The 24,719-nt window shown below is 42.5% G+C and overlaps 1 protein-coding gene across 1 annotated transcript in view; it reads left to right on the forward strand.

The window, feature by feature from the left end:
- The first annotated feature begins 3,888 nt into the window (after positions 1 to 3,888).
- The window catches only part of b4galt2 (UDP-Gal:betaGlcNAc beta 1,4- galactosyltransferase, polypeptide 2), a 144,993-nt gene continuing 124,162 nt past the window's right edge, over positions 3,889 to 24,719 (forward strand). Inside the window, exon 1 of the mRNA XM_030075405.1 lies at positions 3,889 to 4,243. Coding sequence (XP_029931265.1) covers positions 3,895 to 4,243 — 349 coding nt within the window. The 5' untranslated portion in view covers positions 3,889 to 3,894. The remainder of the gene's footprint in view (positions 4,244 to 24,719) is intronic.

Raw genomic sequence — 24,719 nt, forward strand, 5'->3', positions numbered from 1 at the left:
TCCCTCCAGTCAAAAGCTGGAAATCCCTGCTCCATGCGCCCAGAACGTTTTCCAAGTCTGGTGAGACGGCACTCAGCATTTATGCACCTAAAAGTCTGGAAGTTTTCATGTTGATCTTAGACTTGCTCCAGCGCTGTTCTCTTTTAAAACCAAACTGAAGACATCAAACATTCTCTTAAATGAACACACTGTATTTGTCCAGTTTGTATGTTTAAGTCTTTGTGTCTATTTATGTGTATGTATGCATGGATATCGCCGTTTATAAGCACATTTTTGCTGTTATATTTTGTTTTTAATGTGTAGCACTTTTGCTTTTGTATGAGATGGGTGCTATAAAAATAAAATTTGAACTGCATTGAATAGTTGTTATCTTGGAAAATCAGTTGAGTGGATTGTCTGATGATAAATACCTTGTGGATTTAGTGCTTGTGGGCTTGTGTTCTTCATAGCAGCCAACACAGGAGACAGAACTGTGATGTATATCTGTATATGTATGTGTCATCCACATTGATCCCTGATAAGTCTGTTTTAGCCACTCATCTGTGATGAAAAAGGCTCTCCTGCCTTTCTCTTCTGTTTTTTTCTCTGGCGTTTTGACATTTATTTTCCCGGGGCGTGCTGGTAAAACTGAGCTCTTCTGCTCTTTTTTCAGCAGTGCCATGCTGTCACGCTCACATCGACACCTGCTGGACACTGAAGGGAAGCAGGTGGCTGTGAGCGCCACTGGCGAAGCAGAATAAAGCAGAAATTGGCTGCTCTGATTACATGTCTGACGGACTGGATGTTTGAAATTCCTCTGTTGATACATGCCAGCCTGTTAAATATCACTGCAGCGTGGCACAGTCGGGAATCAAACCCTGACCCAAACGGGCGTCAGGGTGCGACTGATGCGCCGTGGTCGGGTCCTTCGGTCAGCAGAAATCCCTCTCATTAACTGGCAGTCTCATTTCATACACAGTGCGCACGCGCGCGCACACACACACACACACACACACACACACACACACGGACCCCTTGAGGCTCTGTCTTGGCAGCCTCAAATTTGCTGTCCACAGACAAAAGACAGCCACAGCAAGAGGCAGCCAACTATCCGGACATGCAGCGGCCATCAGCTGAATCTGCCCAGCATATGTTTTAGTTTGCCTCAAGAAATAACATAGAAACATGTCTATTTTAGGGATGCACAACAGTATCATCACGTCATTGGTATCAGCCAATAAAGGCTTCAGAATAAAACATCAGCAGCGACCTGAAGTGGAAATGTCTGCCAGTGTTACTGCCGACATTGAGTTGTACAACGCACTTACTTTCGCGTGATCCCCGTGGATGGAGATTACATTTTATTTGTTTTGCGACTTGTGAAATAGGTCAGATTTTCCCTGGTTGTGGCTGTTGTCAGGACTGTCAGGGAGAGCGTCCTCCAAGCCTGTTTAAGTAGGATGAAACTCACAGTTTTGCTCGAGAGAAAATGAAATATAAAAATAAATATGGCATGTTTAACATATCCTAAGTTGGAATAGCTGACTTATTTTGCCCAGTGAATGTGTACATTCTGAAAAAGCATTTTATTCATTGTCAATAAGAGGAGGCATAATAATATCTCAATTCCGCTAAAGGAGAGACTTGATGTTCTCAATTAGGTAGAAAGAAATATGTTTTGCATATCAGCATCAGCATCGGTCAAGAGTTGGAAAATATTCAGTCAAACAGCACATTAATTTGTGCTGCGTGTCACCTTACCGGCTTGTGGCGTATATTTAAACGAGAGATAAACGGCAGCATTTTCCAAAACTCAAGCCTGGTTAAAGCGTCAGATAAGTATGATTGGAAATGCTGAGAAATGAAATGGAATATGAAAAGTGAACAGCAGGTGTTAGGCAAAGGCAAAAAGTCTTTTCTTTCTGTATTAAAGTGTGGCTGACATGCCACCACAGGAGTGGCACTGTGTTTTTTGAGGGACACGTTTGACATTTCCCAAATTTGAGGGATGTCTCTGATGTCACCACTGAAGAAAATCTTTACTGACAGATGCGTCAAATGTTATTAATCCTTGCTTCTCCAATTATGAACACTGGTATTTCTCTCTCTCTCTCTCTCTCTCTCTCTCTCTCGCTCACTCACTCGCGGTTTCATAAAAGTTGGTCAGGCTGTGTCAGTCAGGCTCTGCCCTGCACCTCCACCTCATTTTCTCCTTTTCCCTCGCCGATCGGAAAAGCCATAAACCCACAGTAGATATTGCCTGTGGGAACGCTCTAAATGCCCCCTCTCTCTCTCTCTCTCTCTCTCTCTCTCTCTCTCTCTCCCGCAGCTGCTTGCATGTTCGCTGCATTCTGTATTCCCACTCGCTGTCTCATTCCATCATAAACGCTTTTTAAACCACTTGACTGGAAAATTGACTTGGCATGTCAATTCTGCTGAACAGCCCCAGTCAAGGCTTCTTGTTTGTTTGCGTCCGTAGATGCTCTTTGTCGTTGATTCTGTTTCTGTCAGCCCACACTCATGTATACTCTCTTTTTCTGTCTATCCACAGTGAATTTCTAAGTTTGTTGCACTGTTATTCAACCAGGCACACCGATTAAGGACAGAGTCACTGTATACACAAACATCAATCATGCACGGTTGGATTCCATACAATAAATAATGCAATAAGTCATTATATGTAGAGAAAATGCATAACAGTGGCTTTAATTAATGCTACTCTACCTGTATTATTTAGTAATCAAAATTTGATCGTTTAGTGTAATTAAATCTTCTCATCTCTGCCGCTCCCACGGATGGGTTTGTCATTGCTGTGCAGCCGAGTTTTCTTCAAGCCCCCAGAACTTTATTTGAAATTCCAGAGCAGATCCCAAGGCTTGTAAAGATACCAGATATGTCCGACTGAATTACAGGGAGATGTTGATAGAATTATGCACCTCACATCCATCTGCTGCAGCTATAAAAAAAAAAAAAAAAAAAAAAAAAAAAAGGTATCTTGGGTTTGAATATTTCATTCAACGTACGTGTGATGTAAGTGTTGCAGCCAGCAGGTACCTGATATGTGTGCGATGTTGTCCTACAACACGGAAAAAATGTGTTTTCTTTGAAGCTTAAGAGTTCAGGAGGTTAACAATGATTTGGCTAATTGATTTATTTCCCCACTCTCCTCCTATCTTTGCCCCCAGGTGCCTGAGTGTTCCTTTAATTTCCCTTAAGATCATCAACCAAGGAGCTGCCAGTCTGACTAACCTGACGCCCGAGGAGACCCTCTGTTTTGGTCCCTGATGAATGCGGCTCACAGATTACCTGGACGTCAAGAGCACTAGTCCTTTGACGGATTGCGGTGGCTTTTAACAGCAGGATATCAATAAAGTACGTGATGACTGTGTGTCTGCTGTTAGGTAGTAAACCCGCAGTGAGAGCCCAGCACTGATACAGAGACTGACTCAAAGTATGACCACACGTTCATATCAGCAACATTCACCCAGGGCAAGGGCCTTATGTCCTCTGTTGTGTTTTACCGGTCATCTGTAGAGCAGGGACAACACATGACTGCCTAGATCAGAGGCTCTTGATGCTCAGCCTGCAACACCAAGAGGGGAAATTCAGTCTCAAACTGGGATCAAGGCTGATTGAAGTGTTTTAGTCGTCTTGTCATGCAGGGAGTCTCGGGACACAGGCTGTCAGCGCAGACTTTAGGACGCACCGCCCTAGACGCCCACATGCCCTCCCTCTCTTGATCAATGACCCCTGCAGAAGTCAGATAGTCAGGTATCAGCAAACCACATGCCTTCATCAGACATCTATTAGTAGAGGATACCGCCCGCCCGGCCGTCCAGATGAGCGCATGCCTGTAGCCGCGCCACGCCAGCTCTGTCGCGGCTGGCCGTCGCGGGACGGTCACTGTCGTGGGCCATGACCCGGCTGATGTTGGGCCGGACTCTGGAGCGCATCTGTAAAGGCGTCCTGCTGCTCTGCCTGCTCCACTTCCTCATCATGATGATCCTGTACTTCGACGTCTACTCCCAGCGCTTCGACCTCTTCAGCCGCTTCAACAACGGACGCAACGGATCCAGGAATAACGGGAGCGGAGCGGCGGGGAGCGGGCATCATTACTACTATTACAACCTGTCCCGGCCCAACGTGACGTTAGCCAGCTACCTGGCCACGGGGGAGCAGCTGGTGCCGAGCGCCAGGCCGGAGACCAATCACACGCCTTCCCCCAAGCCGCTGCCGCCGTGCCCTGAGATCCCCCCCGGCCTGGGTGAGTAAGCTCTTGTGTTTGAGTACATTTCCACTTCCAAAGGGCAGAGTTCAGAGTTGCAAAGTGCTATTAAGGATGATTCATACGTTTACTGTAATATGTTTTTCACCTCCAAATGAATCCACATGACTGAAATGAAGCGAGTTTCCCAGTGTGTGTTGTGTTTTATCATGTTTTATTGTCTGTGTGTGTGTGTGTGTGTGTGTGGTTGCTTGCTTCTACTGAAATACAAGCATTGTCTATCTATCTATCTATCTATCTATCTATCTATCTATCTATCTATCTATCTACGTATCTATTTACATTTATTCATGTTGTTTGAGCTTTTATTACCTAATATGGTTGCAGCCAGCATGTGACTGCCGCAGTCACAAGATTTTGTTTTTTGTTTTGTCTAATTAGCTGTTTTTTTTCCTTATGCAGCCTTCAGTGGGTTGGTTTCTGTTCAGATGGCCGACACACATGGCCAGTAATGTAAACCAGGAGCGTTAGCAGGTTATTGATTAGTGTTATGAATAGGAGTGATGAGACCTTGATGTGAGCTGCAGAGCCAGAGGGTACAATTTTATATTTTGTAAATAAATGCTTCTGCAGTCTTATTCCAATTAGTGGGAGAGCAAGTGCTGCTGTAATTCTGTTTTTTTTTTTTTATTTCTTTTTTTTTTTTTCCTGAGGACGCCTGAAACATAAAATGGATTTAATGTCACCGTTTTACACAGTAGTATTTCACCCTTATAGAGTCACAGCTAAGCTATTAGTGGAGATTCACACTAACACTAACACACAAACACACACACACACACACACACACACAAACACACACACACACACACACACAGCAGCATAGAGCACCCACATGCATGCACACACACACATATGGTAAAAAACCTTAGTATACAATAGACTCTTTTGTGCTTTCATCTTGTGAAACACCACACAAAGCCTGAATAGATGTACTTTGTACAAATTAAACAGCATGATGTTACAAGTATCCTGGTTAACTATGGATTTTTTTTTTCAGATTGTCCATAACTTTTTGAATTTGGGACAACACAGAGGCTGTATTTTTTTTTCAGCAGTTTTCAAATGATGAAGATACATTGTGAATTATTTATGACTATACAATTAAGGACTGGCCCCCAGTTGTGTGATATCATATTTTCAGGGATAAAAGTCTTGAAAAGTCGTTTGCTAAATATTATGTCTGCCCTTTATCTAATTTATCCAAGTATCTAATCACTAAATTTAATCAATGAAAATCAAAGAGCCCGATTGTATAAATTTAACCTTAATACTTTACATCTTTGCTGCAATTTTTCACACAACAACAATCCTCTGTGCATTCAGATAAAAATCTATACATCATTGCTATGAATGAACCATGGGACTCTAAAGAATCTGTAATTTTTTTTTTTTTTTTATAGCTTGTTATAAATCCCCTTCATCAGCAGAAAAGCTTCTACACATACATAAACACCTGCACTGGTCCCACTGGTCACAACAGGAAACATTATATATAGCATGTGTGCTTGACTCCCCCTACACATAATGTACTCCCACACACACAAACACACACAAACACACACTCCCATCCCTCGGCATCATCAGTATCATCCATTTGCCCAACAAATCAGAGGTTGATGGAGTCACGCTAAGCCCGGGCTTTACCAGATCTATAATTACATTGTGGAAACGTTTCCTCTCTCCAGCCTCGCTATCTGCAACAAACGCTCACCAACAACAGGGCAAATAATAGAACAAAGTCAAGAGTTCACCGAGAAAATCTAAACTTGGCCAGATATTTCCCTGCTGGCCACATGAACCACTTTGTCATGCGTTTTATTGTTTGGGAAAGTATTTCTTACAGTCGGTTGCACGCCTCGGCTGCAGCGGTGATGAGGAGAGTCAGGTAGCAGGAAGAGGTGGGCCTGTTGCTGAAATAGTTTGAAAAGATGGCGGTGGGGCTTTTTGCCAAGACGGAGGTGCAACCGGCTACATTCATCATCATCTCTGGAAACTATAAGGACACCCTTGGCCCAAAAACTCAGTTGGGTGGAATATATTTTTTCTGCTTCCAATAAAACTATTTATTCACTTAAATTTACCAAAATGAACAGTACTCATGTTTCCATTCATTGACAATATAGTGTCATTGTCTATGAAAGAGCCAGTTTTATTTAACCCTTTGGTGCATAGCGGTCACTACAGTGGACAGCTGTTTAAAAGTCATTTTCTCCTAAATGCAATGGTTTCTATGGTGGAACTGCATATCAGCTGTTAGAATGCTCTCTGCTGCTCCCCTCCATTGAGGTTTATGCAGAGACTGTCAGTTCTTGTTGCTGAAAACATATTAATACCAGTATCATGACATGGTAATACCAGTCCTACATCCTTAAAGAAGTATGGAGACTCACAAAAGTGTTCATGCCCTAAGAAGAGTAAACACACATAAGAAAAAAATCTTGACTCAGGCTTTCATAATTCATGCATCAAAGGGTTCAAGACAAATTAAAAAGTAGTAAAAAGTTATTCACCAAAGCTAAACCTAGTTGCAACTACGGCGATTCAGAAGAGGGAAAACAAGTTTTTGACGATTTATTTCTGGCCGCTGTTGCCGCCACCGAAAGGGGCCCTGCTCAAAGTCCCATGGAGGTGGGCGGGGCCACCGATATCACCAGCCAATCAGCAGCCAGTGGCTCATTGAATGGCGGTGAAAATTGCAATTTTAAATCAAAAAAAGGGTCGTTTGTGTGATTTGTGTAGTTCTGTTGAGTTTTTGAAATTGTGTGTTTTGAACGCTGGACCACAGGTTGGATGTAAAGTGAGATGTTAAACCTAATTTCCATGGAGTTGTTATATATGTTACTGCTGTTAGGGCGGTGGGACTGTTCGTTAACCACTGCAAACCATCACCATTTTACAAAACTTGATCATCTAACACCTCCACCCACCCTTTGAGGCCAATCTGCATTTTGCCAGTGCTGCACACGACTTCAGAAATGCTGGTTCCACAACTTGAAGCTGAAGTCAGTTTGTTTGCCGTTCTTCGTGGATCAAAAGAGCGTCGACGAAATCGTCCGACAAACTAAGACCGGGATAATGAGGAAGGCGGAGGTGCCGCCCTCTCGGTTTGTCGATGGTTACGCTTGGTGGTAGTTGTGTTGTCGTATTAGCCCTTAAGTGACAGCATGAAAGCTTCAAAGAGGAAGAGTCCTCTGTGCCGGGGACTCGGAGCCCTTATCTGTTGCCTAAGCCGCGCTCACGCTAAGCTCCGCCAGTTTCCCTCAAACTGTGTCTCTCAGCTGGAGACCACATGGGCTTTGTTTGCACTTTAATTGTCAATACAATGACTCTGTGGTGGAGGAAAGATTAAATTTGGGGGATGAAGGCGAGAATTCTGTCTGGCACTTTGATGCTTAATAAATGAATAGAAGAACAGCGAATTAAATAAATAAAGTAAAAAATAGCCAAGAAATTAATCTATGTACTTACCTATTTACTCATGCACTATTTATGTAACAGAGGATGATTTAACAAATTAATATTTCTGTCTATATTGCCAACATGCTACTGTTCATTACTTTGCCGATTAAAATGAAAACGGAGTATTTTTTTTTTGTTTGTTTCCTCCGGCTGTTAATGACTTTTGTGAACTCGTGTCGTGGACAGCAGATGCGCCCGCCGTCGCCACGTGAACCCCGCTCTTTTTTTTTTTCCTCGTTCGATAATGAGGTCTGTGACGCGACTTAAAATCGGGACTAGTAGATAAAGCTGTCAGGCTGATTTGTTTGAAGCCGAGGCTCGCTGATTCCATTATTTGGCCTGGAATTGGCTGTCAGTGACTCTGGATTTGGCATTCATGCCAGGCACAGGTGTACTCTTGTAGCTTATCTCTCTCCCTCTCTCTGAGATGGAGTGGGCGCCTCGGGGCTGTAATGAGCAGGAAGGCAGAGAAAGACTGAGCGAGTCTGTGTTTCAGTCACAGGTGCGAGAGAGAGAGAGTGAGAGAGAGAGAGAGAGAGAGAGAGAGAGGGGAGGGATGAGTAAAGGAAGAGCAGGTGTAGAGGTGAAGGAGAGGGTGGTGAGGGAAAAAAGAGAGAGAGACCTCGGATAGAGGTAGCGGAATACACACACACACACACACACACACACACACACACACACACACACACACACACACGCATACATACATAGAGTGAGAGAGAAACAAACAAACAAGCCCTTGGCTGTCCCAGAACACCAGCTGACAGGTGCTGCCTGTATGAGTGGCTAGTATCCACAGTTTATATCCTGCGTCTGTGTGTGTGTGTGTGTGTGTGTGGTGTGTGTGTGTGTGTGTTGGAGGTGGTGTGTGGATCATGCAAATCAACTACATGTCAGAAGTAAAGAATAAAAATAAAATAAATACATAAATAAAGCCTGCAGCCTAGACACTGCCAGATATCGCCCGTCGACGTTCATGCTCTTCCTCATGGAAATGTCATGGAATTTTTATTCGCAGCAAATGCAAAATAAATGAAAAATTTTACGAACTTCCATGTGAAGTTTTTTTGAATGTTTCCCTGGCTGTGTTTTCACGGCCTGTGTCGGAGTTTGATGTGGAAGCTGCCTCCGATTAAAAGCAGGCATTGCGGTCAGTGACACGTGAGGTTTGAAGCGCTCAGTTTTGATCTGTGGATTTCGACTGAGCAATTTCCTCTGACTAATGGCTTCATTTGAAGTCAGTTTAGGGAACAGGTTATGCGTGTGTGTGTGTGTGTGTGTGTGTGCGCGCGCGTGCATGTGTGTGTGTGTGTGTGTGTGCGAGAACAACAAATGAAGAGCTATCTTCAAGCTTGAAAGCGGTTATTTATTTTTGCTATACTATATTCACTTCTTCCTACACACAAGCATGTGTGGGTGCACGCACGCTCAGTTCCCCCCCAACACACACACACACACACACACACACACACACACACACACACACACACACACACGCCGCTCAGTGGGAGGTTAAAAGCTATTTTTTGAAGCTTTGTTTTAACTGGGAGCTCTGCAGGGTTTTCCCGATCAAATGTAATTAGGCAGAATGAACCGACTTGGCTTGTGTAGCGGCCAGCCACAGGAAAAGAAGCGCCTCCAGCCATCTTAATGCAGCGGGACTACAAATCTTCAATTTTTAAAATGACAAATCACGACTAAATTATTTTACAGCGCTTGTCTGCGCACCTTTACGTAAGTATGATCCTCTGCAGAGCTGGAAATGCGAGTGCGATCCTAACATTTGCTGTAAATTCACTCACAATTTGCATTCATCATAATCTCATATTATGATTTTACCCCCACTTCTTTCATGCTGCATAGATTTAGTGTATTTTTTTATTTATCATACACATGTATGAGCTTGTGAGTGGCTGCTAATGCATCCACATACTTGGAAATTTCTGTTTATATACCTGAAATTCTCATAATTTGCGTTCTTCATAAGTTCTTATTATTCTTGCTGTTAAATACCATGTGTGACTTTTTTTTATTCTGCATGCATGTCATATTTTTATCGAATTTCATATCATACATTAGTCTACATTCATTGTTATTAGTATTATTTTTTAGTTTTACAGCACATGATTTATCCTAAGGCGTGAACTTTCTGGATCCGCTCAGTTATGGATGCCACGCTGAGCAAGTTTCCCCACCACTTAACAAACTGGTGACAACACCTGTGTTAGCGATTACAGCGGACATTTTACAAGAGAGCTATTCCTCGCCTCAGTATCTGCAGAGCGCTCGCTTTGATCTTCAGCGTTAGATCTTTAGCTCTTCCCTTTACTTTAGAGGGATGGTTCATTACTTACACAACAGCCTCGCTCTCGTGCTGCACTTGAAGACGTGTGTGTAGACGAGACGTGTCGCCTCCTGATGCCGCCGCCTTCATCAGGCAAAGTCGCGTTAATTCTGTCATTAACGTCATGAGGTTCCCTCGTAGCATCGGGTTTAAATGTGAAATACCAACAAACAAACATTTCCCAATCCTCCAGTGTCGCCTCGTCGGTCGATTCTCCTTACTCTTGTCATGTGATCAGTTAAATCTGACAGCAAGATTATTATTATTAGTGTTAAAGTTAAACCTAAACTTGGTGTGTAAAAAAATTTAAAAAATATATATATATTTTATTCAGCCTGAGACATGACTGGGAGTGAACTGCCTTCACAAAGTGTTGGCTTTGTAGTGTAATACTTATTCTGAACAAGCACACCTCCATATTATTATAACAAAACAAACTAAAAATAACACTGAAACGAATAAAAACTGAAATAAAACTAAATATTTTTAAAGAACAAAAGCTAAACGGAGATAAGCAAACCCACTCTGGAAACTAAATTAAACTAAACTGAACTGAAAACAAAAATAAAATAAAAAATAAAATAAAAAGTAATGAAAAATATGTTAGAAAAATGTGCTGCCTATCTTATACTAAGAAAGAAAGAACAGAGTGCCAGTATGCAGTGTTCGAACATGGCGTTCTCATGTATCTTCTTCTTGTTGTCCATGGTCACTCTCACCATAGAGTGTAGCATCTTGCACCGTGGCATCTTGCACTGCACCCAACTTATTTCACTTCCTAGATGAGTCTCCATGGCAACAATGACATGTATGACTGGACAACAATCATGCACATAAAGACTCACACGCTCAACTTTTTCTTCAGATAACTCTGTGCTATTGTACTGACTTGACTCCTTGCTGCAAGAGAAATAAACACAACTGCTTTGACTTCGGTGACTCCGTGTTCATTTAAGAATTCTCCCAACAAAATACTAAACTATACAGTCACTGTGCTGGCTGCTCCGTGCTGCAGCTGCACAGAGGAGACGCTCTCCCTTTACTATTCTGTCGTCTATCGTCCGACTCCACACTTACAGTATTTTACAAATTAGAGGGTTGGTTTTCATTCGATGAACATGGGCCCTGACACATGAACATGAACTAAATGGGTTTTCTTTCTGTAAATCCTCGAACACCATGTAACACCAGGAGCGACCGCGGCAAGCCGAGCAGCCGAGCGGCAGTCTGGGAAGTTCCCATGGCCCGGCCCCCATGGGGTGGATTGCAACATGTCATCAGCCATCCTGAAAATCAGCTGCGATGAGAGCGAGGGCTTTAGCACAAATTTGCTAAGCCGTGTGTATCGTAGCCTCGAGCTCTTTCGAGTGTGATTTCTTTTTTCTTTTTTTTTCTCCCTACCTGCATCATCTCCATAAAGCGCCCTTTCGGTGTTGTGCATCACGTAGCAACCGAGGTCTTTAAAGTTGCAACCGGTCAGTGCGGTGCAAATGCTGGACAAATGCATGATGGGAGATGAGCGCTGAATGTCCGTGAGGCGAGGCGGCCCGCGCTAACTAGCTGTCGTTGGTATCTCCGTGAGGCGGCGTGGTCTTGTACTTTTTCATCCGCACATTTTCCCAGCTTCTCTCCCTCTCGCTCTCTGATCTCGCTCTCTTTAATTCACCATTTAGACCTTTTTTTTTTCCCTCTCCTACTAATGGCGGGATGCTGCATTAGTACTTATTCATGAGTTTCACTGTCAAGGGATGGAACTCAAAAGCCGCACCTTTTCTTCTTCTTCTTCTTTTTTTTTTTTTTCGCCCGCTTCCTTTTCTTGTCATCTCTTGCTCTTCTTCCTGTCTCGGTTCCTGCCACCTCCTTGTACTAATAGCACGCCATTCCATAACTGCTGCCATTTATCCTGCTCACTGTTCATGCGACCGCGTATATGGCAGGCCCGTTCTTCTCATCAATGTTTTACACTATTGCATGTGTGCAATCAGTGTGGAAAACCGCTGCAGTGTGGAAACTGCTGAGCCTTTTACACTTCCAAACCAGAGAGGTACAATCTTGATTTATTCATCGTCCGAGTCATTTGAAGGCATGAGATCACTCTTGCAACCCCCAAACTTTTACACGTGTGTCCCCTGTTAACTATGGGTGGTTTTTGGGGAGGTGAATTTGAACAAAAATACATATTACTGTTTCATGTGTCCTCCCTTGTTAAAATGTGAGACCTGTTAAACCCAGGCGAGATCTGAGGAGGCCCGCATCCCTTTACCCCTGCACCCTCACCTGCTCGGTGCTCATTGAACATTCAGTTTGTGGTGCAGCCTGTTGTGGAGCCTTCCTCGTGCAACTTTAATAAAGGGTATAAATGGGACTGCTTAGGCTTAGAACAATGCCCAACGTTGGCTGAGTCAGAGTTTCAGCACTTGTTCTGGGATACAGCTTCATGTTCTCATTATACACTGCAGACTGGAGCTGAAGACAAACAAGCCACGCAACATATTTAATTGGCAATCTTGCAAATAAGATCTAATCGAAAGCTTGTGAAATGCAAATCAGACCGTATAAAGCCTTCCAGCATACAATCAATAGGTTGTTTGACCATCTTGTATGATATCCTCATATATATTTTTCTGATTTGTAGATGGAAAACACAGCTTTACTGCTGCTTCTTACACATGTAGCCCAATGTTCACAGCAAGATACATCAGTCATGGCATCAAAACATCAGAACAGCTAAGCCCGTACGTATCAGAGTTGGAAAAAGTCCAAGTCTTTATTCAAATAAATTACAGTGTAAAGAAAGCCTCTAGTGGCTCATTAGCTTATTTAATTATGGACCGGGCCTTTAATTGCGCTATCACACAAGCAATGCCCGGGTTGAATGAAATGCATGCGTTTGCCCCCTCGGTGGGGTTCGTTTGGGAGGTGGAAATTCAGCGATTGCACTCAGGTGCAGAGCACAATGAGAGGCGAGTGAGCGGGAGGTGGTCTGGGCAAACGCTGCTGTGGTTCATAGCAGTTAGAACCCAATTCAGCCCTAATTCGAACCAGCTGCAGGAAAAGAACCAAATATGCAATGTATAACGGAGGGAACACTTTTAAGGCGATAGTTTAGATTTTATAGTGGTACTAGTTAGTTGCCCTATGCGATTGTAATACATCCACCAAGTTTGGTCCATTAAACCTTACACTCCCGGTGAAAATCCCGCCCTCATGACAGGAAGCTGCTCTATAATGAATGAAGACACATTTTTTTGAGTGGCGACACAATAGCTAAAAAAAATGTTTTGGAGGATACATGTTGCACAATGCACGTTTGTTTTGGTTTCACTCTCAACGCTGATTCCAGCACCTTTGTTACCAAAGTGATGGAAAAAAAGTTAAAAAAAAAAAAATTTTACAACACACTCCTGGTGAAGCTTGTGTTCTTATTACATGGTAGGAATCAATGGAGCAGATTTGGTGGCTGTATTACACGCACACAGAGCAGCAAATCCCACGATATGGGCAACAATCCTAACGACCACTTTAAGGATTACCTTCTCTGATCACACCAGTGTCTGATTGCAGCATGCTTCTTTGGATGTTGCTGGCAACCTGGAGCCTTAAAAATCATTTGGGCTCAAGTAGCATCTTCCAAATGTATTTGGCCGGAATAAAACAGGATTATAACCAAACCTCACTGTGGCACCGGCTCCATGTCCTCTGTGCTTGATTGATTTCCTTGATTTCTATGTGCACTTGTAAAAAGGTGCATTTCTGATGCTATATTTAGATTTTCGGATGCTATGTTCCTGCTGATGCTATCAGACTTTATAGTATGTTTCCGGCCCTGCCCCTTCCCGCTCACCACACACAGTTTTATCATTATTTTTTTTTCTGGTCCTCTTAAATTTATGCAGTGTGCATCCAATTCAGATCAAGCATAAAATTAACTGAAAGTATGGGTTTCATTTAGATTTGGATTAGGCAAACTGATTTGGCTTGCAGGTGAACACAAGTTTCAGGTTTTTTTTTTTTTTTTTTTTTTTACAATCAAGCAAAGAGAAGCGAGTATGAAGAGTGATGAATGTGTATGGACCGCTGCTCTTACTTATACATTGCTTTCTTTATTTAGATTGCCGGTGTATAATTTATATCTTTTATGAGGCTGTTCAGCTTGTTAACCTTTTTAAACATTAAACATCACTTGGATTATGAGAAAAGACTTCCCGAGAATTATGTTTGAAGTATTGAAGTCACATTTTCATATTCAGTTTTAGTCATTTGGCTCAGTGAGGTTTATGCCCTAAGGCACTCCTTTTTTTTTCAAGATACAAATTCCAAGGTATTTCCACTATTTCCACTGCTAAATTCAACACAGTTTGAACCTGCTCATACATAAAGAATACAATTGTGTTCAATATGTTTAATGTTTACCAGGTCTATTACTTAAATATTACTACAAGTTATAGATAACTGATTGAGTTTCACGTTTTTCACCAAAGCAAATGTGAAGAAACCACTTTACTCCTTCAAACTATAAACTCATCAATCAGTCAGTCAGTGTATAATTAATTCATACAACAGTAACAGTATATTTAACCAAAGACACACCAGGTGGGTAGTGTTCCTAAAGTGAGATGTTTCTGATCACACTAATGTGATAAATGTGTGTATATGTGTGGGTTTTACTGTCAGCTCAAGGCCTTTTTCAGGTTTTTCAGTGTATTTTTTATGATACTATGTAAAGTGTTTGAGCTGGCAAAAATACATTCTGAAAAAAAAAAGACGAAAAAAAAAAACATGCAGCCAAAAGTGTGCCACGGCACAGTAAACAATGTGGCGTTGCCATGGGAACAGCACGGTCACAGCTGAGCTCTGTGAGCAGAATGGATTTAGGACAGTGTAATGCTGCTATTTTGTTCTACTTTGTTTACTGTATTTATGATTCTCAGTGAAGCATTTCCCCTTGCATTTTGTTTTTTATTACGCTGAAAATGTATAAATTTCTAACTTTATAACCTGACTATCTTATAGCACGCCTTTTGAGAAGTTGTTTTAGCCGACACTCTTACCCAGAAAGACTAGAGCTGTCAGGCTATTGGACGAGCTCTCTAACAGGCAAAACGTCAGGCTGTGATGACAGTGGTCAGCGCTGTCACGGTATCCTATCATATAACTTGATGCAATATTGTTGTGAAATTGCTTATAGAAAGTGTTTTCTTTGAAATTACCTAGCACTTTTTGTACCATCAAACAAGCCACTTTCCCTCCCTTCTCCACAGTCCATTTAGACCTACCAGAGGAGAATGCCACGGATTTATGTTGCCGGAGAAAGTGGTATCTCTCCCCCTTCTGCTAAATGATTGATTTGTGGCTGCATGATTGTTGAGCGTCAGTGCAAAATACAAAACCTGTGATTTCTGTTTCTGAGGCATTGACACCAGGATGTTTACAGCTTAGACTTTTTTTCCAATTAAACATCACTGTAGCTTCACTTGAAGTGTCTTAATGTGGCATTACACCATCAAGGTTTGGCCATTTATCCACGGAAACATGTATCTTCAAAGAGCAAAATACATCCACACATGCAAAGTGCATTGCCAGTTGGTATTTTTGAACATTGTTGAAGTATTTTGTGATGGGGTAGAGGACAGCATCACAGATGAAACCTATCACTTTGCACAATCCCTTTGTGTGACCAGAGGTAGCCATCACTTCCCCCACCCTGCATGTGACAGTCCTCCACTCGTCACTGCAGCCTGTTCTGTCTCAAATACTCGACTGTATATAGAACTGCATCTATGCCTCCCACCTGCCAAGCGAGCAAAATCTGAATTTTCTGAATAATTTTTCTCCGAGGCAGAGAGACAGCGCAGCTCCCCCGTAGCAGTGGTGTGGAAAGCATGTGGTGAAATGGGAAACATGTGCAACGGCTGCATGTGTGGTCCTGAAAAACAAGAGTGCTGCAGGACTTTTTATATACGGTCAGAGGAAGGAGATCAGATTAGGGTCGGAACGTGATAGACGGCACCTTATTTATGACAAAAGTATCAAGTAAGTTAAACCATGCAAAAGCACCTGATTCCACCATGATCACACCATTAAATGGACATTATCAGTTGTGATCACCCCCACAGGTTTGGGTTAGTAGTTCCCTGCTGCACCTTCTGTTAGCATCTGTTCCTATTTTCAGTCCGTCTTCACCAGTCAAATGGGACCCTGGAGCCAGACGCACCGTGACATAGAATAAAGAACAATTAAGTCGATCACAGAGGAAGGTGGTCGGGCTCGTGGATGGGTAAATCACACGGACCGTCACTCCACAACCTGAGATCAAGTCCCGACTTAACAGTGTTAGCCAACGTCGAGTTAAGTTTCCTAACCTTAACCATGACCGTTTCCTAAACTTAACCACCATAACAAACCCCTCCTTAACCTCAACAAAGACTCTTTCCTCCCTCTAACCCAGTACAAAACAAAAGATAAGCTAAAGAAAGCTAAGACGAGTGGAGTGGCTTAAGTTAGTCAACATTTGAGCGGTTAATGCTAGGAATATATATATATTTTTCATCGAACTTTTCACAATTTCCAATTTTTCCAATGATCATGTGACTGGTGATTTGCATGTGATTTTCTGGCTTTGACTTCTTCAACAAACCGCTCAGCTGCTTTTATAACATTGTAACATATGTAGCCAACATCACGATTTTACAATGTAGCTTTTTTTTTTTTTTTTTTTTTTTTTTTTGCATCGATTTAAAACATAAATCTGCATTAATGCATTTAATTGATTTATCACCCAGCCCTACTAGACACCTACCACCCATACTCTGGGGATTATTACGACTGATTCTCCTCCATTCAATGGTGTGATAACAGTAGAAGCAGGTGGCAAAAATATAATGATATTCTTATAATCTAAATCAGTAAAACAGCTAAGATCATTGTGCAGGTCTCATGTCGGTGCCAAACTGAAATTCTGTATGTTCAGTGAGATATTCAGTTTTACCCAGATTTGCTGTAAACCCTAAACACAAAAATGCTGACTCAAACAAAAAGCGATACAAAAAGGTAAGATAAAACACAGTAAAGTAGCTAAGGGAAAACATGTCTTCTGCCAGTGTTGCTGCATTTATTAGGCAGGGAAATAACATGAATCTGACGAAAAAGGAAAGCAGCTTATTTTGCTCAGTCCTTTCAATCAAGCCAATAAACAAGGTCGTTCCCTTCAGAAACACATTGCTATGCACTCCCACACAGCGAGAGAGCCGACGCAGCGCCGGCCGTGAAGGCAAAAGGGCTCTTGACAACATAATGGCCGCCATAACATTGTTACAATGGCCCTGCTTCCTCAATGCCATTCATTGCTTTCCATGGGACTGTTCTGTGCCCTGTGTGTGTGTGTGTGTGTGTGTGTGTGTGTCTGTGCATGAGTTTCCATGCATGTGTGTAACCACTTAACGTATTTGTTTTACGTAACGTTAATCTGCCTGACTACTCATTCAGTCTTTTTCCTTTCCTTTCTTTCTTTCTTTCTTTTTCTTTCTCTCTTTCTTTCTGAGACCGTTACAACAGTAAATAGATCTGTTTCTTGAATGGCTTCTGCTAGACAACAAGCATGCAATCAATGAAAGGCTACAGCTGTGTGTGTGTGTGTGTGTGTGTGCGTGTGTGTCTTGCAGTAATAATACAGCGCCTACTGTCGTCTTGGTTCAAAGTTAAGATGTGTGTGCCCTAATGAGCGGTAGAGCGAGCTCTCCAAATGATAAAGGACAAAACACTGCCTCCACACTGCTGTCATCTGGCAAGACACTGTCAGCCTCTCTCTCTCTGCCTCTCTCTCTCTCTCTTTCACACACTTCTTTCCTTTCACGCTATCTTGTTCTCATTTTCTTTCTCACCTATCTCTGTCTCGTTTTCTCTCTTCGCTCTTCTTTGTGTCTTTCGCGCTCTCTCTCTCTGTGTTTCTCACACGTTCATAGTGCCGCACGCCCAAACTAACAGATAATAACAAAGGAAAGCAGGCAAATCCGAAAGAGAGCTGGTTTTGAGGGAAAACAAAGCAATAGTGCAGCTTTGCTCAGATTCCCATCTTTTCTGTGAAAAGCAGACGAGGCATTGTGCAGATGGACTGTGTCTATATCCCTTTGAGCCCGCAGGAGGAGAGTTTCAGGAGTTGTTGCATGAAGAAAACAGGGCAGCCGAACCATTTACTGATGATTTATCGGCCGTATTGTGTCCTGAATGAATGAATCAGCTTTGTCTTGCCCTGTCTTTGTGTGGTTGTGTGTGTGTATGTGTGTGTTTACCCACCTGCAAGCATTTGCCACTTTGTGACTGTGTGCCCCAAATGTTTATGTGGAGATAACGGTGCACAGCTTGGAAAGTTCAAAGACATTTGCTTACACCCGTACGGGATAATCCCTGAACCTGTTCACACAGAAAGTTTCTCTGGTCGGTCATGAAGAGGGAAAATGAGAGCGGCTTCTGTAGCTTTTGACATGAGTTAGTGCGCAGAGCCACGGCTGTGTTCGTGTGCCGCTGTTCTTTTTTTGACAATAAGTTGTGAAAAGGAAAAGTGAGTTGGCATACGCGTAGTTCGTTACAAAGACACAAGGTCAGCAAATTCAATGATGGGTGGCCGTCCTGGAGCAGAATTATACTGGCGATTATTCCTGTGGGTGATGGACATATTGAAATGTTTAGGGGCTCTTTTTTTTTTATAGGATATATAGGTAGAATGGCTTTTTAGACACGATAAGACAGTCACTCACTTTTTAAATGGATTGAGTTTGAAATAACATACAACATGGTTATGACGTATTTTAGCATATTAATGAATTTACAAAAAATAAGCCTTTTCTTGTTTTTTTTTTTTTTTTTGTGGGTCACTGGAAAACATGCTCTTTGTTAGAGAAGATCTTTGTTATGGGTTCTGCCGTCTGTACATCTACAATGAGAATAATAATACTAGTCATAATAATAATCTTTATTTGTATAGCACTTTTCAAGCTCAGAGCACAAAGGGCTTTCCAATAGGAAACAATGAAACAATGACACACACACATTCACACTTACGCACATACACACACAGAAAGCAAGTGGTATAAGGCTAAATTAAAGAATTAAATGTTAAAAAAGGCAAGTCTGTGGTCCAATGATTTCCTCCATTTCCACCCTGATACATATCTGATGATCATTTGAATGCGTCTGTACTGTAGAAGTCAGTGGTGAACAGCGCTTATGCTAAGCTAACAGTGGCTAGTATGTTTAAAAACATTCAAAACTGATCAAAATCCCCAGTGGGACGTCCCGGTCACTCACCTGGTACACCGTGTGCCACGTTGTCAAACCCGGGCTGCGGCATCGCGGGTTCGATTCCAGCCCGTGTCATTTGCTGCATGTCATCCCCTCTCTCTCCCCTGCCTTTCCCGTCTCTCTCTGTCCTGTCACTATCAAAAGTAAAGCAAAATACTCAGCTGATATAGAAGAAAGCAATCGACCTAAAATAACAAGAGTCATAAAATGTGCTGGACATAATTTAAAGGCAAATATTTTAGATCCCCTTCATTTTCACACTGGATTGGAAACAGCACGGATCAGGATGGATTATTTGGGCATAAAATTTAAGTCACTCTTCACAGAGTTATAGATTGTGTTGGAAAGAAAGCCTGAGATGGAAAATACCAGGCCGGCTGAAAGGTAGCTCTGAAATGTTGGTCCTCTGTCAGCAGCAACATGTGTAAAACTGCCACTTTGCTGCAGCGGTGCCGGGCTGCAAGTCACATCGATGGACTTGAAGTGCTGAAACCATCACCGGCTTTTGACTCTGTCAGATTTCTCACAACTAAATATCACCACAAACAATGCAGCCTGTGGCCTGTAGCCTGCAAATCACTTATCATAAAACCGAGAAAAAAACATGTAATTGTTATGTTATCTATCCCCCTGCTGTCTGCCATGTTCTGATAAGGCTCTTTTTCGAAATCGTATCAGCACACGTCTGTTGCTCTGGTTGGGTAGCAGGAGTGGAGCAGTTTATTTGGGTAGGTCGGTGATGAAAAATTACATTCCCTATCGATCAGCCAACAGCAGCAGAACTCATCAAACCGTGATGCCTCAGCAAACCGAGTGAGTAGATAATGGTTTCATATACCCTTTAATTCAGTCAGTAACAATGGATTTCTGGGAATGCGTCTCAATCGTTGTGTATTAATGTTTATTGCACTTAGAAAATCCTCCCACCCAGTAATGCGTTATTGAAAAAAATTTAATTGTTTTGGATAAATACTTCAATATATATGCGTTTTTGGATGTAGTTTGACATTGAAATATAACCGTCAAAACCCAGTCTTGCCGCAGGCGCTGCATGACAGGTGACAACTCGTGATATGGAGAAAACTCTAAATGAATGTGCCCCCGCTGCTCGCTGGAATATTGTGCAATTAGAGTCGACACAGACACAAACACACACAGGCATGCACACACTGACCTCGGCCTCGTTTGATTAGCATGAGGTTTTAACAGTCTTAATGAGCAGGCAGACTGACAGAGCATCAGCGGGGGAGAAGCGAAGGGATTCGAAAGTCAAAACTCGTGTTCAGATCAATCACATCATGTCACATTACTGAATCCCCCTGCGCGCTCCCGCACTTAGCTTAGAGAGACGCTGAATAGGGTGGAGTGGGCGGACGTTTTGTCACATTCACCACCCTGCGAGGTTGGCTTTTAATGTCTCTGACGAGGTGGATCTCGCGTTCGGAAACAAGCGAGGAGCTCTGCCTCGAAGCGAGCTGTCATTCACGTCGCCTCGTGTGTACGCTGCGTTTTCATCAATTGGTGCTGAGGCATACAATCGCTTCGCAAAATAAAGCTCCCACGGTATAGTGACTGCCGCCTATGTGATTCATGCGGATAATGGCTGTGTGTGGCAAAACTGCAGTGGTTACATAACCCTGAAAGTGAACACGCATGCAGGATTCATCAATATTTCTATCTATAGGTCTACAATATGATGTAAGCCTAAGGCTGCGAGGTGGTTATGTCACTGCTTGAAAGACTCGAGACCTGGAACCAAAGGAACAGAGACAGACAGATTTGAGCATCATCAGCTGATTTGAGACAGATGACACTGGTGACTGTTCTGCTCTATCTATCTATCTGTCTATCCATCTATCTGTCTATATATTTGTATATCTATCAGACTTCTTCACCATGACATGCTCTAATTTCCTACCACATCTTCATTCTCAGGCCTGTAAAATGGGCGTGAACCACCGGCCCCTTGCAGCACATGAATAGTTAAGCCATCGCCAATCTCAGCAATACAACAAATTACCATCACGATTTAATTATGCATGCCGTAGCACTGTTAGGAGCGTTTACAGATGAATGGCTGCCGTGGACCATCGTGCCCAGCTGATTAGCATTGTGAGAGATTTGACGTGGATTAGTTAAAAGGATTATTACTAGTTCTGGTGCACCGGCGGACGGCAAATGGAGAGATTTGGAATGCGAATGAATGGGACGGGCGCTCGCTGCTGTGTCACAGGCAAAGAATCTGAAGAATTTGAATTTGATTGGAATGGAAATGCGCGTCCCGTTCTCACTGTGCCACCTGCTGCCTTCTTCTCCGAGAGGGGAGCGCTGTACCCCTCCACGTCTTCACCAGACTTATATAGCTTTTTTTAAATGAATAACCATATTTTAATCAAACATAAAATGATTTAAAAAAAGCCGTAAGCCATCTTTGACGTTCTGTTTTCATTTTATTTTTCAATTCTATTGATTAATTTTCATACAAGCAAGAATTATGAAAATCCCCTCATGGACCATGTAGACGTTAAAATCAAGGAAAAACGTATAAATCATCAAAACCGGGTCTATCAAAGAAGTGAACATTTCCATTGCACTTTTATCTCTTTGAACAGAGCAGTGTGAAACATGTAATGTGCTCTCTGTGCTTATTTTGCAAGATAACTGGACATGATTTCATTATGTGACATAATACATTGCATTATATGTCATCTCATGTTTCATTGTAGGTGTAACAAGAGCTAAAGTGCTCTCCAGGTCAATAATTCACAATGTAGCGGAACGGAGAAAGTGGCAGCTGAGGCGAAGGAGACGTGGAAGAGGGAAAATGAGAATGTAAAATGAGGAGGAGAACGAGACGGTAGGTGGAGGAGGGGCGCAAGAAGAGGAGAGGGCTGAATAGATGAAAGATAATTAGAAGAAAGTAGCAGGGAGGAAGAGGAGGACAGTGAGCAGAGCGAGCTGAAAGAGGAGGAAGAGGTGAGGGAGCGGCTGAAGAGGAAGGAAGAGTTTAGTGTGCCAGAGATAGCAGCGCGGTGTTGGCCGTGAAGCCACATCCTCTATGGAATGAATAGGACCATTTAGAGGGTCAGGAGGACTCACACACACACACACACACACACACACACACACACACACACACACACACACACACTCTGAATGAGCTGAGTGGATGGCTGTTTGTTTTAATGGATAACCAGCACAGACATATTATGTGCGCCTCAATGTCCACTAATGGCCACTTGTTTGCAACTTCCCTCCGTAATGCAGTGATACTGTATAATCGCTATATTGCGTTCCAGTGCACAGTGACGCAGCAAACACAGCAGACGCCCTTTGCTGAGAAAAGGTTCCCCATTCACAAAAGTTTCACTCTTCGCATTTTGGTCCAAGATAATGCCAACAGTTACAGAAACTTCTAATAAAAAACTGTGTGGGAAGGATGAGATTGACTCCAATCATTTGTCCCTGTAGGAGCAAAGGCTGCTTTTTGTCTTCTGAGTTTTAGTATTTGACTGTCTACTTTTGCCTTTTTCTGTAATGATACCATCTGATGAGTCATCATAATGCAAGAGGCTAATGCATCTGCCAACTCTTTTATTCAGGCTATTAGGTGACTCACACAACACCCCGGCAAAGGGAACGGATAAATGATGATTTATATAGCGAGCTCTGCAAATATTTGGACAGTCGGGAGCCATTGTTTGATGTGTCGACTTCATAGTCTTTGAAGGTTTGGGATTCGCGGAGCAGGTCAGCGGAGGTCTGGCAGAATGTGACAGCAGTCAGAGTTGTCACAGCAGTCAAACATGGCTCTGGAGTGAGGGAGGAAGCTGGTTGCCAAGTTTAATTAGTTTCTTGCACATGTGCCTCAGACTGGAGCGTGAGCAAATGCAAAACTTTACACTGAATTCAAGCCGTACTTAAAGCTGGAATCGAGCACTTCCTTTAGCCACATTAGTGGTCGCAATGGGCTCTGTAGTTGGCGATGTTGTCTGGTTGGTCTGTTTACCATGTAGGCCATGTTTCCCCTCCAGCAGTGAGGAGGCATTATTATGAATCCTACCACAGTTCTGAGCAAGACATACCCACAAGCGCTTTGGTTGGTCAGAAAAGTTGCTGGCCTGTTTCCCATTTGCGAAGGCAGCCTTCACATCAACCCTCATTCAACCATAACTCTAAACCTCTGGCCCAGAATGCAGGTGAGTGTCATCGTAGCGCAGTCAGTCTTCACAACGACAGTTTAGTTGGCAGTTTGCTCCTGTGGCGGCCCACAATGGTAAGATCAATTTTTTTAAGTTTTAATAAATAAAATGTGGCCTGTTTCTGTGTAGTCACACCTTCATGATTGAAGTTACAAGCAACGAGCGGGTCATGGGCAGACACACTGCTGCCTGTAGTATTCCTATAATACCTCTATAGTCATTCAGTAGCGTCAGTGCTGCTGAAAATACACTCCCCTTCACTGTTAGAGAGAAAAATCAACGGAAACACTTTTTTGTCAATAGTATGACACTGAATCACCAACTATGTGTTTGAATTGAATTATGGTAAGATAGCTTACTATAGGAATATGTATTGTGGATAAATAGTGACTAAACCATCATATACACTGCAAAAACTCAAAACCTTACCAAGAATATTTGTCTTATTTCAAGTCAAAATGTCTTATTTCTAGTCAAAATATTTAATTACACTTAAAATAAGACATGATCGCCTAAGAAATAACTTGTTTTTAGACGATTTTCACTTATTTCAAGCTAATTTTCACTTGTTCCACTGGCAAATTTTGCCAATGAAACAAGCAAATTTTCACTTGTCTCAAGTCAATTTTCACTTGAAACAAGTGAAAATTGTCTAAAAACAAGTTACTTCTGAAGTGATCATGTCTTATTTTAAGTGTAATGACATATTTTGACTAGAAATAAGACATTTTGACCTGAAATAAGACAAATATTCTTGGTAAAATTTTGAGTTTTTGCAGTGTATGGCCTGGCATTGCCAGACCAGTTCACGTTGTGGACTGCCTGTGGTGTTATCACAGGCTCTCAACAGTTGTAGACCAAACTGCCTCTGGACACTATTGAATAAACGTCAACAGCTCTCCTTTGTCAGTCGTCATATCAAACCCGCCCCATTTAGATTGTGATTGGCCCGACCTGGGCCAGGTCAGCTGGAAATCTGTCTGAATGGGAGGGGGGCCAGACCAATCTGCCACAGCAAATAACATGAGCTTGCAGATTTGTCTGGCTCCCAGGCTACATCATATACCTGTGGTGCCAAAACCACATTTATGATAGTATCCTACAGTATCTAGTTTGGAGAGAGAAATTTGTCTTTTAGGCTGAGCCTGTG

This window comes from Myripristis murdjan, chromosome 17 (assembly GCF_902150065.1).
Source record: "Myripristis murdjan chromosome 17, fMyrMur1.1, whole genome shotgun sequence".
Lineage (NCBI taxonomy): Eukaryota > Metazoa > Chordata > Actinopteri > Holocentriformes > Holocentridae > Myripristis > Myripristis murdjan.